This window comes from Numida meleagris, unplaced genomic scaffold (assembly GCF_002078875.1).
Source record: "Numida meleagris isolate 19003 breed g44 Domestic line unplaced genomic scaffold, NumMel1.0 unplaced_Scaffold400, whole genome shotgun sequence".
In the NCBI taxonomy this organism is placed as follows: Eukaryota; Metazoa; Chordata; class Aves; order Galliformes; family Numididae; genus Numida; species Numida meleagris.
Window position 1 is genome coordinate 15,947 of NW_018364621.1, and position 12,933 is coordinate 28,879.

At 58.1% G+C, this 12,933-nt stretch overlaps 1 protein-coding gene across 1 annotated transcript in view; it reads right to left on the minus strand.

Annotated features, from left to right (window-relative positions):
• The window catches only part of TYK2 (tyrosine kinase 2), a gene marked incomplete at its 3' end in the record, with an annotated part of 30,487 nt that overhangs the window by 7,403 nt on the left and 10,151 nt on the right, over positions 1-12,933 (minus strand). The window contains 14 exon segments of the mRNA XM_021383435.1: positions 778-896; positions 1,903-2,095; positions 3,375-3,472; positions 3,667-3,817; positions 3,922-4,073; positions 5,117-5,252; positions 5,758-5,885; positions 6,762-6,849; positions 6,930-7,115; positions 8,494-8,603; positions 8,696-8,888; positions 9,941-10,064; positions 10,152-10,309; positions 11,719-11,904. Of these exon segments, the coding sequence (XP_021239110.1) occupies positions 778-896; positions 1,903-2,095; positions 3,375-3,472; positions 3,667-3,817; positions 3,922-4,073; positions 5,117-5,252; positions 5,758-5,885; positions 6,762-6,849; positions 6,930-7,115; positions 8,494-8,603; positions 8,696-8,888; positions 9,941-10,064; positions 10,152-10,309; positions 11,719-11,904 (2,022 nt within the window).

Consider the following 12,933-nt stretch of genomic DNA (forward strand, 5'->3'; position numbering starts at 1 on the left):
AGGAGTCGGGGACAGAGGGGTTTGTAGGGACAGGAGTGGGGCACAGAGGCTCTTATAGGGTCACAAGTGGGGCAGAGAGGCACTTATAGGGAAGAAAAATGGGGCTGGGTCCATTTTCTGGGGAGGGAACACGGGGCTGGGACTGTTTTTGGGGTGGGAAATGGGGCTGGGCCCATTTTGGGAATGGGAAGATGGGGCTGGGCCCATTTTTGGGGGGAGGGGACACGAGGCTGGGTCCATTTTGGGAATGGGAAGATGGGGCTGGGCCCATCTTTGGGAATGGGAAGATGGGGCTGAGCCCATTTTTGGGGGGAGGGGACGTGGGGCTGGGCCCATTTTGGGAATGGGAAGATGGGGCTGGGCCCATCTTTGGGGGGAGGGGACATGGGGCTGGGCCCATTTTTGGGGTGGGAAAATGGGGCTGGGCCCATTTTTGGGGTGGGAAAATGGGGCTGGGCCCATCTTTGGGGGAGGGGACACGGGGCTGTGTCCATTTTGGGAATGGGAAGATGGGGCTGGGCCCATTTTTGGGGGGAGGGGATGTGGGGCTGGGCCCATTTTTGGGGTGGGAAAATGGGGCTGGGCCCATCTTTGGGGGAGGGGACACGGGGCTGGGTCCATTTTGGGAATGGGAAGATGGGGCTGGGCCCATTTTTGGGGGAGGGGACGTGGGGCTGGGCCCATTTTGGGAATGGGAAAATGGGGCTGGGCCCATTTTTGGGGGGAGGGGACGTGGGGCTGGGCCCATTTTTGGGGTGGGAAAGGCCGAGCCCCCACCTCGCAGATCTGCTGGGCAAAGAGCAGGATGCGCGCCAGCCCCAGGCGGTGCTTGGGCAGGTAATCCCGCAGGCTGCCCAGCGGCACGTACTCCATGATCAGCTGCACCACCTTCTCCCCTGGGGGACGAGCGGGAGGTGGAGAGCCCCCCAAAACCGGGACCCACGCCCCGACCACGACCCCGACCACGAGAGGTGACCCCAAGCCCGACCAGAAAGAGGAAATGCCCCAAATTCCCTTTGGAGCATCCAACAGAGAGATCCCAAACCACAACCACGACCCCAACCAAGTGATCCAAACCCCAACCATGACCCCAACCACGACCCCAACCACGACCTCAACCAGGAGAGATGACCCAAACCCCAACCACGACCCCAACCATGACCCCAACCATGAGACAGATCCCAAATCCAACCACGACCCCAACTATGACTTCAACCATGACCCCAGCCAGGAGAGATGACCCAAACCCAACCACGACCCCAACCACGGGATCCAAACCCCAACCATGACCCCAACCATTACCCCAACCACGACCCCAACCAGTTGAGCTGACCCAAACTCCAACCATGACCCCAACCATGAAACAGATCCCAAATCCAACTACGACCCCAACCATGACCTCAACCATGACCCCAACCATGAGACAGATCCCAAACCCAACCACAACCCCAACTACGAGAGAGATCCCAAACCCCAACCAGGACAGATGACCCAAACCCAACCACGACCCCAACCACGAGAGGTGACCCCAAGCCCGACCAGAAAGAAGAAATGACCCAAATTCCCTTTGGAGCATCCAACAGAGAGATCCCAAACCACAACCATGACCCAACCACGACCCCAACCAGGAGATGACCCAAACCCTAACCATGACCCCAACCACGACCCCAACCAGGAGAGCTCACTCAAACCATGACCCCAACCACAACCCCAACCAGGACAGATGACCCAAACCCAACCACGACCCCAACCACGAGAGGCATCCCAAACCCATACAGAGACCCCCCTAAAATTCCCTTCTCAGAGCCCCCAAACTGCCATGGGGAGGATGACGGGGCACACACAACGCCCAACAGAAGGGGTCCCGGCAGGCGGGGCCGCCCCACGGCGCTGCCGCCGTACCCTGCTCGCTGCAGCAGCCCTTGTACTTGACGATGTTCTCGTGGTAGAGCGTCTTCAAGATGGCGATCTCCTTCCTCCAGCTGGCCAGCAGCTGCGGGCTGCAGCCGGCCTTCAGGGACTTGACGGCCACCATCTCGCCCGTCCCGTCGTTGGTGGGGTCGTAGCAGTAGAGGCCCACCTTGCCGAAGTGACCCTGCGGGGACGCACGCGGCACTGGGGGCACGCAACGGGGTGGCCGGCGCGCTTGGGATTGTGTCAACCAATGGTCAACGCTTGGTCAACCGACGGTCAACCACTGGTCAACCATCGGTCAATCTTTGGTCAACTCTTGGTCAACCAGTGGTCAACCATCGGTCAATCCTTGGTCAACTCTTGGTCAACCACTGGTCAACCATCGGTCAACCCTTGGTCAACTCTTGGTCAACCAGTGGTCAACCATCGGTCAATCCTTGGCCAACTCTTGGTCAACCACTGGTCAACCATCGGTCAACCCTTGGTCAACTCTTGGTCAACCAGTGGTCAACCATCGGTCAATCCTTGGCCAACTCTTGGTCAACCACTGGTCAACCATCGGTCAACCCTTGGTCAACTCTTGGTCAACCAGTGGTCAACCATCGGTCAATCCTTGGCCAACTCTTGGTCAACCACTGGTCAACCATCGGTCAACCCTTGGTCAACTCTTGGTCAACCAGTGGTTAACCCTTTGTCAACCCTTGGTCATCTGCTGGTCAACCACTGGTTAACCCTTTGTCAACCTTTGGTCATCTGCTGGTCAACCAATGGTCAACCAATGGTCAACTCTTGGTCAACCGTAGGTCTACCAATGGTCAACACTTGCTCAACCATCAGTCAACTCTTGGTCAACCCTTGGTCATCCTCTGGTCAACCATCGGTCAACCATCGGTCAACCAATGGTCAACTGTCGGCCAAACAATGGTCAACCAATGGTCAACCCTTGGTCATCTGCTGGTCAACCAATGGTCAACCAATGGTCAACTCTTGGTCAACCGTTGGTCTACCAATGGTCAACACTTGGTCAACACTTGGTCAACCATCAGTCAACTCTTGGTCAACCGTTGACACCAGGCCCCCCTCGGGTCCTTCTCCAGAGCAGCTCAGCCCCAACCCACGCTGCCACGCGTGGCTCCATGGGAGCAAGACCCTACACTTGGCCTCGTAGAACCCCACAAGGTCCTTCTCCACCCCACAAGGTCTCCCCCTGCCCCATACGGTCTCTCTCCACCCCATAAGGTCCCTCTCCATCCCACAAGGTCCCTCCCTGCCCCATAATGTCCCTCTCCACCCCATGAGGTGCCTCCCTGCCCCATAAGGTCTCTCTCCGCCCCATAAGTTCCCTCTCCACCCCATAACATCCCTCTCCACCCCACAAGGTCCCTCCCTGCCCCACGAGGTCTCTCTCCACCCCAACCCTTCGTCCAGGCCCGCGCTGAGGACCACCACGAGCGACCCACCTCTCCCAGGTCGCGGATCTTTTTCAGGTAACGCTTCTGGAAGACGGTGGGGTCGGACACGGGGAAGTCAGGGTTGACGGAGGAGACGTCCACGAGGTCTGGGGGGGGGACAGAGGTTAGGGGTCTGAGCACATCCGTGCCCCCCACCAACGCCACAAGGACGCGATTTCCGCTCCGCTTTCACTCCCCCGGGGTCTCGGAATTCAGAAGGAGCGATGGGATCGGGGGTGGACAACCACCCCCCAAGCTCTATGGGGCAGGGGGGGGAGGGTGGGAGAGGGAAAGGCCTCACTGTGGGGCTGGAGCTGGGTCAGGTCCCGCAGGACGGTGCGGAACGACGGCCGCTCGGCGGGCGCGTAGCTCAGGCACTGCTGGATGAGGGCAGCCAGGTCCTGGCAGGACGGCTCGGGCAGGCGGTGTTTTTTCTCGTAGAAACGCTCTTTCTGGGAAAAAAAGCAATAAAAAAAAAAGAAAACAAAACAGCGACTTTTAGGATCTCCTCGCCAAGGGAACGCGTGGAGGAAGCAAGAAAGGAGGCGGGGGCAACCTCGGCCGGGGTGCGCTCCTTGAGCGGGACGTCGGCGTCGAAGCAGATCTCCAGCAGCGTGGTGCCGAAGCTCCACTTGTCGGCCGCCGGGCTGAGGTTCCCTGGGTCCTGGATGCACTCCGGGGCGACCCACGGGATCCGCTCCACGCGTTCTGGGGGTGGGGGATGAGGGGTGGGGGTGAGGCGGAAGGGGGCACAGCGCGGTGGATGCAGGGAGGAGCTCCCAGGAGGTGGGGGTCCCAGATGGAGAGGGTCCCAAGAGAAGGGGGCTCCCAGGAGGATCAGGACCCAAGTAGATGGGGGTCCCGGTAGGAGGGGATCCCAGTAGGAGAGGGTTCCCAGTTGATGGGGCTTCCAGTAGGAGGGGACCCCAGTAGGAGGGGACCCCAGTAGGAGCGGATCCCAGTAGGAGCGGATCCCAGTAGGAGAGGGTACCAGTTGATGGGGATCCCAGTAGGAGGGGGTTCCCAGTAGGAGGGGGTCCCAGTAGGACCCAAGCCCAACCCTAACTCTACTCTAACCCTATCCCAACCCAATCCCAACCCTATCTGTAACTCTATCCTAACCCAAACCCAACCCTAACCCCAACTCAACCCTAACCCCAACCAGATCCTAAAATTAAATGAAACCCTAATCCCAACACTAACGCTATCCTAACCCTACCTCTAACCATAACCTTAACCCTAACCAGAACCCCAACCCCAGCAGTAACCCCAACCCCAACCATAACCCCAATCCCAACTCCAACCGTAACTTCAACCATAACCCCAACTCCAACCCTAACCCCAACCATAACCCCAACCCCAACCCCAACCATAACCCCAACTCCAACCCCAACTCCAACCATAACCCCAACTCCAACCCTAACCCCAACCATAACCCCAACCCCAACCCCAACCGTAACCCCAACTCCAACCCTAACCCCAACCATAACCCCAACTTCAACCCCAACCACAACCCCAACTCCAACTCCAACCATAACCCCAACTCCAACCATAACCCCAATCCCAACTGCAACCCCTACCCCAACCATAACCCCAACCCCAACCCCAACCGTAACCCCAACTCCAACCCCAACCCCAACCCCAACCATAACCCTAACTCCAACCCCAACCCCAATCCCAACCCCAACCATAAACCCCAACCCCAACGCCATCCCGACCCCCAGAACACCGGGAAGACGCGGACGCCGCACCTTCTCGGGACAGCACGGCAAAGCTGACCCCGGGGTCGCTGAGCTTGACGAAGGGCAGCGCGCCGTCGCCCAGCCCGGTGCGGGCCAGCAGGACGTTCTTGGCGCACACGTTGCCGTGCACCAGGTTCTTGTCCTCCTGGGGGAGCAGGGAGAGGCGCCGGGTGGGGCCGGGTCACCTCCCCATCCCCGTGGCCCGGTTGGTTTTGGCCACTGGGGCACCCTGCTGGCTCATGGGCAACTGTTGGGCAACTGTTGGTCAACCACTGGTCAACAGGTGGTCAACCATAAGTCAACCATGTGTTAACAACTGGTCAACCGCTGGCCAACCATTAGTTAACCCCTGGTCAACTGTTGGTCAACCAGTAGTCAACTGCTGCTCAACCATTAGGCACCTGTTAGGCAACCACTGGTCAACCACAGGCCAACCACTGGTCAACCAGTGGTTAACCAGTAGTCAACCACAGACCAACCAGTGGCCACCAGGACACCCAGGAAGGACAGGGACGCGAGGTATGGCACTGGGTCCCAGGCTTCGCTCACCTCCCCTTTCCCCATTTCTTATTTTTTTCTCCTAAAAAATACGGGTGTCTCTGCACCCCGCGGTGATACCGGGTCCCCCCCCGTCCCCCCCTGGTGCTCACCAGGTAGCTGAGGGCGCTGGCCAGCTGCTTGGCCACCGCGATTTTCCACCCCACGGGGACTCTGCCCTTCTCCTTCCGCAGGAGGACATCGAGAGGGCCGTGCTCCACAAACTCCTCCACCATGATATCTGCCAGCGGAGAAGGGAAGGGGGTTGGAAAGGTCCCTGAAGGTCACAGAACGACAGGATGGGTTGGGTTTGCGTTGGAAGGGTGCTTCAACAGGACACTAGCGCAGAATGTTTGGGTTGAAGGGGACCTCGAAGACCACAGAATCATGGACTTTGTTGGAAAAGTCCTTCAAGATCACACAACCACAGAATCACAGGATGATTTGGGTTGGTAAGGTCCTTGAAGATCATAGAATGACACAAGGGGTTGGGTTTGCACTGGAAGGGTCCTTGAAGATCACAGAAGCACAGAACGTTTGGGTTGAAAGGGAACTTGAAGATCACATAACCGTGGAATGGGTTGGGTTTGGAAGGGTCCTTAAATACCATAGAACTGTGGAATGGTTGGGTTGGAAGGGTCCTTAAAGGTCATAAAATGGGTTGGGTTTGGGTTGGAAGGGTCCTTAAAGGTCATAAAATGGGTTGGGTTTGGGTTGGAAGGGTCCTTAAAGCTCACAGAACCATGGAATGGGTTGGAAGGGTCCTTAATTACCATAGAACTGTGGAATGGTTGGGATGGAAAGGTCCTTAAAGATCATAGAATGGGTTGGATTTGGGTTGGAAAGGTCCTTCAAGATCATAGAACCATAGAACCATAGAATGGTTGGGTTGGGAGGGTCCTTAAAGGTCATAGAATGGGTTGGATTTGGGTTGGAAAGGTCCTTCAAGATCATAGAACCATAGAACCACGGAATGGTTGGGTAGAAAGGGTCCTTCAAGATCACAGAACCACAGAATCACAGCACAGCTGCTCTGGAAGCGTTCTTAAGCCCCCCCCCAGCCCCACCCCTGGGCGCCCCATCCACCCTTTGGGGCAAAAAGCGTGGAATCACTCACTCTCCGAGCCCCGCACGCAGACGCCGTGCACGAAGGCGAGGTGGACGTGCGACACTTGGCTCATCAAGCTGGCCGTCTCGAAAAACGCCTGCGGAGAGAGGGGCGAGAACGTGGCGAAGATGTCCGGCCACCCCGGCACGACGCGGTGACGGCGGGCGGTGGGCTCACCAAGGCGATGTCCCGGTGGCTGGGGTCCAGCACTTTGAGCACCACGCGCATCTCGCGGCCGTCGTTGTTGTTGTTTTGCTCGGTGGAGAAGTATTCGGCTTCGTCAGCGTCGGGCCCGGCGGCGCCGCGGACGCGCAGCACGCCGTCATAGATGTTGGTGCGGGTGCCCTGGCCCAGGTGGGCTCGCTGAGGGACGGAGGAAGAGGTCAACGGGTGGCCCAGTGGCCAACGGTTGACCGTGAGCCAACGGCGCATCCTCGTTGGCCAAGATGGCCACTGGCGGCCAACAGTTGGCCAACAGTTGACCATGAACTAACGGTGCCAACGGTGCCATGGGCATCACGGCAGCCAGTGGTTGGCCAACAGTTGACCATGAACTAACAGTGCCAACGGTGCCATGGGCATCCCGGCGGCCAGCAGTTGGCCAACAATTGACCACCAGCCAATGGCGCATCCTCGTTGGCCAAGATGGCCACCAGAGTCATGGCAGCCAACAGTTGGCCAACAGTTGACCATGAACTAACGGTGCCAACCGAGCCAAGGGCATCCCGGCGGCCAGTGGTTGGCCAACAGCTGACCACAAGCCAACGGCACGCCAAGATGGGAGGCCAGTGGGCAACAGTTGGCCTACGGTTGACCAGGAGCCAATGGCGCATCCTCGTTGGCCAAGATGGCCACCGGAGTCGCGGCAGCCAACAGTTTGCCAACAGCTGACCATGAACTAACTGTGCCAACGGCGCCATGGGCATCCCGGTGGCCAGTGGTTGGCCAACAGTTGACCACAAGCCAACGGCACGCCAAGATGGGAGGCCAGTGGGCAACAGTTGGCCAACAGTTGATCACCAGCCAATGGCGCATCCTCGTTGGCCAAGATGGCCACCAGAGTCATGGCAGCCAACAGTTTGCCAACAGTTGACCATGAACTAACGGTGCCAACAGTGCCATGGGCATCCCGCCGGCCAGTGGTTGGCCAACAGTTGACCATGACCCAATGGCGCATCCTCGTTGGCCAAGATGGCCTCTGGCGGCCAACAGATGGCCAACAGTTGACCATGAACTAACGGTGCCAACCGAGCCATGGGCATCCCGGCGGCCAGTGGTTGGCCAACAGTTGACCACAAGCCAACGGCACGCCAAGATGGGAGGCCAGTGGGCAACAGTTGGCCTACGGTTGACCAGGAGCCAATGGTGCGTCCTCATTGGCCAAGATGGCCACTGGCGGCCAACAGTTGGCCAACAGTTGACCACAAGCCAACAGCACGCTCTCATTGGCCAAGATGGGAGGCCAGTGGCCAACAGTTGGCCAACAGTTGATCAGGAGCCAACGGCGTGCCCTCGTTGGCCAAGATGGCCACTGGCATCCCATTGGTCAACCGTTGACCAACGGTGGACCCTCCCTGGCCAAGATGGTTGGCTTTTTTTTTGGTGAAGGTTGGGCTGAGGATCTCCAGAGGTCTCCTCTGACCGCTACGGTTCCGGGATTGCTCCAGGTCTCCCTTCTCAGGGATCTGGGGGTCGTGCCCCCCACCACACCCCACAGCCCCCGCAGGCGGAGCCCCCCAACCTGAGTGATCTCGTCCTTGCGGATCTGGTGGAAGCTGAGCTGGGTCAGGTTGAGGATCTGCTTCGCGCCGTCCTTCACCTTCTGCGTGGTGATCAGCAGGTCCGAGATCTCTGCCAGCAGAACCGAGCGACGTTCGCCGAGCTCCGCCAACAGCGGTGCCCCCTCCTCCCCGGCGGAATTGGGGGGCGGAACGGGGCGGTACCTCCCGGCTTGGGCAGGCAGCACCTCTTCACCGTGAAGCTGTCGTCGCCGGAGCGCAGCGTGCAGCCCTTGAGGGCGTCCAGCAGCTCCCGCAGGGTGGGGAACTCGCGCTCCCACCCCTCCAGCACGAAGGAGCCGCCCTTCTTCTGGATGCGGAACTGGCGGAACTTGAGGGGGCCCGGCGCCCCGGGATCCTGGGGGGAGAGCGCGCGGTGTCGGGACGGCGGCACGGCGCTGTCACACAACGCCTGGCGGAGCCCATCGGGTTCCCAGTAGGACCGGTGGATTTCACTGGGTTCCTACTGGGACTGGTGGTGCCCATTGGGTTCCTACTGGGACTGGTGGATTTCACTGGGTCCCTACTGGGACCGGTGGCTTTCATTGGGTTCTACTGGGACTGGTGGGTCCCATCAGGTTCCCAGTAGGACCGGTGGATTTCATTGTGTTCCTATTGGGTCTGGTGGTGCCCATCAGGTTCCCAGTAGGACCAGTGGATTTCATTGGGTTCCTACTGGGACTGGTGGCTTTCATTGGGTTCCTACTGGGACTGGTGGAGCCCATCGGGTTCCTGAAGGGACTGGTGGAGCCCACTGGGTTCCTACTGGGACCAGTAGATCCCATTGGGTTCCAAATGGGACTGGTGGATCCCACTGTGTTCCCAGTGGGGCCGGTGGATCCCATCGGGTTCCTGCTGGGACCGGTGGATCCCATTGGGTTCTAAATGGGACTGGTGGATCCCACTGGGAACACAGTGGGACCAGTGGAGCCCGTTGGGTTCCTAAAGGGACAGGTGGAGCCCATCATGGTCCTAAAGGGACTGGTAGAGCTCACTGGGTTCCCAATGGGACTGGTGGAGCCCATCGTGTTCCCAGTGGGACGAGTAGAGTCCATCCAGTTCCTAAAGGGACTGGTGGATCCCATCTGGTGGATCCCATTGGGTTCCCAGTGGGACTTGGTGGATCCCACTGGCTTCCTACCGGGACCGGCACCTCTGGGTGCTCGCGGCTCTCCCTGCCCTCAGCCCCCAAACGGGGCAAACGAAGCTTTTCCCCATCCCCACTCTGCTCCTCAAGCAACAACAATTAAAAACACGGAGCAGGAACGGGAGAAGGACGCCCCGCGTCGACGCCGCTCCCTTCCACCTCCGCCGGAGCTCAGGCAGAACCCCAAATTCAGCAGAGTTCCAAACCCCAGCCCCGGTTCGTGCCGGCCCCCACCCACCGATGTGGGGCAGCGGGCACGGTACCTCCGGGCGGCCCCTCTTGGCCACGGCCAGGATCATCCTGTCGAAGTCGAGGACGCTCCAGCGGAGGACGTAGAGCCCCTCCTCGTGCTCCTCCCGGCGCAGTTTGGCGAAGACGAATTCCTCCCTGGGGAAGGAAGGGAGGGAGGAAGCTGCGGGAAGCCCCCGAGGCCGCGGGGGGGTGGGGGGGGACGAGGTGGGGCGCGGGACGCACTGCATGGGCCCGTGGATGCCGTGGAGGATGCTCATGACGAGGCGCGGCGGGGCCACCTCGTGGCACAGGTAGTGGCTGGAGTCGGCCGTGAGTCGGAAGTAGCCGTCCAGCAGCGAGACGAAGGAGAGAGCGCTGCCGTGGGACGGGAGGAGAACTTCCTGCCAGGGGGGGGGGGAAGGCAGTGAGGTGTGGGGAAGCAGAGCCCCCAGATCCCAGAAGTGAAGGGGTTAAATGGGATCTCTGGATCTCAGCTGGCTTGTGGTCAACCCTTGGGTCAACCCTTGGTCAACCATTGGGTCAACCACTGGTCAACCACTGGCCAACCACTGGGTCAACCCTTGGTCAACCATTGGGTCAACCACTGGTCAATAATTGGGTCAACCTTTGGTCAAACCTTTGCGTTAACCATTGCCCCCAATGGTCAACCTTTGGTCAACTGCTATGTCAACCACTGGTCAAGACTTGGTCAACAGTTGGGTCAATCGTTGAGTTAACCACTGGTCAACTACTGGTCAACCACTGGGTCAACCATTGGTCAACCGTTGGGTCAACCACTGGTCAACCATTGGGTCAACCACTGGTCAATAATTGGGTCAACCATTGGGTCAACTTTTGGTCAAATCCTTGGGTCAACCATTGTCCCCCAATAGTCAACTGTTGGGTCATTGTTTGGTCAACCGCTGTGTCAACCATTGGTCAAGACTTGGTCAACAGTTGGGTCAATTGCTGAGTTAACCACTGGTCAACCACTGGTCAACCGTTGGGTCAACCACTGGTCAACTACTGCGTCAACTGTTGCTCAACCCCTGTGTTGACCATTGGTCAACCATTGGTTAACGCTTGGGTCAACCACTAGTCAACCATTGGGTCAACCTTGGGTCAAACCCTTGGGTCAACCATTGTCCCCCAATGGTCAACTGTTGGGTCAACCATTGGTCAACCGTTGTGTCAACAATTGGTCAAGACTTGGTCAACACTTGGGTAAATTGTTGAGTTAACCACTGGTCAACCACTGGTCAATCACTGAGTCAACCATTGGTCAACCCTTGGTCAACCTTTGGTCAAGCACTGGTCAACCGTTGGGTCAAGCACTAGTCAACCACTGTGTCAACCATTGGCCAACAGTTGGTCAACAGTTGGGTCAATTGCTGAGTTAACCACTGGTCAACCACTGGTCAACCACTGGGTCAACCATTGGTCAACCGTTGGGTCAACCACTGGTCAACCATTGCGTCAACCACTGGTCAACCATTGGGTTGTCCACTTGTCAACCATTGGGTCAACTGTTGGTCAACCCTTGTGTTGACCATAGGTCAACCATGGGTTAACCCTTGGTCAACCATTGGGTCAACCCTTGGTCAACCATTGGGTCAACCCTTGGTCAACCACTGGCCAACCATTGGGTCAACCACTAGGTCAACCCTTGGTCAACTTTTGGGTCAACCTTTACACCACCGCTCCTTTCCATCCTCCACACCCAAGCTGCCCCAAATCCACCCAAATTCCACCCAAAAAAAGACCCCAACAAGGAACAACCCCCGTTCCCCCCCCCGCTGCTCCCCCTCACCAGGCACTTGTTGTCCTGCCGGTGGACGCTGACCCTGCGGTCCTGGATGACGACGTGGGTGATCTCTCGGAAGTCGCAGAATTGCACCCAGGGCGGCTCCGGCGGCTGCTGCGGCGCCCGCGGCTCCGGTTCCTTGGCTCTGCTCCTCCTCCCGAAATATCCGCGGTGGGAGACGACCTCAACGCTCTGCAGAGCGAAGCCGAGCGTCGGGCGCAGCGGGGGGTGGGGCTGGGGGGCCCACGAGGGCCCTTCAAACCCGACCGTTCTGTTGTTCTGTGAGCTTTAAGGACCCTTCCAACTCATCCTGTGGTTCTGTGATCTTTAAGGACCTTCCCAACCAAAACCCAACCTGTTCTATGACCTTTAAGGACCCCACCAACCCAAACCCAACCCGTTCTATGACCTTTAAGGACCCTACCAACCCAACCACTCTGTACTTCCATGACCTTTATGGATCTCTCCAACCCACCCCATGGTTCTGTGATCTTTAAGGACCTTCCTAACCAAAACCCAACATGTTCTACGACCTTTAAGGACCCTACCAACCCAAACCCAACCCGTTCTATGACCTTTAAAGACCCTCCCAACCCAACCATTCCGTAGTCCCGTGACCTTTAAGGATCTTCCCAACCCATTCCATTGTTCTACAACCTTTAAGGACCTTCCCAACCCAACTCTTTTGTAGTTCCATGACCTTTAAGGATCTCTCCAACCGATCCCATGCTTCTGTGATCTTTAAGGACCTTCCCAACCAAAACCCAACCTGTTCTATGACCTTTAAGGACCCTACCAACCCAACCATTCCATAGTCCCATGACCTTTAAGGATCTCTCCAACCAACTCTGTTGTTCTACAACCCTTAAGGACCCTCCCAACCCAACCCAACCCGTTCTATGACCTTTAAGGACCCTCCCAACCCAAACCCAACCCATTCTACAACCTTTAAGGACCCTCCCAACCCATTCTACAACCTTTAAGGACCTTCCCAACCAAACCACTCCATAGTTCCGTAACCTTTAAGGATCTCTCCCACCCACTCCCCGGCTCAATGACCTTTAAGGACCCTCCCAACCCAAACCCAACCCATTCTACGACCTTTAAGGACCCTCCTAACTCAACCCAACCCATTCTACAACCTTTAAGGACCCTCCCAACCCAACTCAACCCATTCTACAACCTTTAAGGACCCTCCCAACCCAACCCAGCCCATTCTAC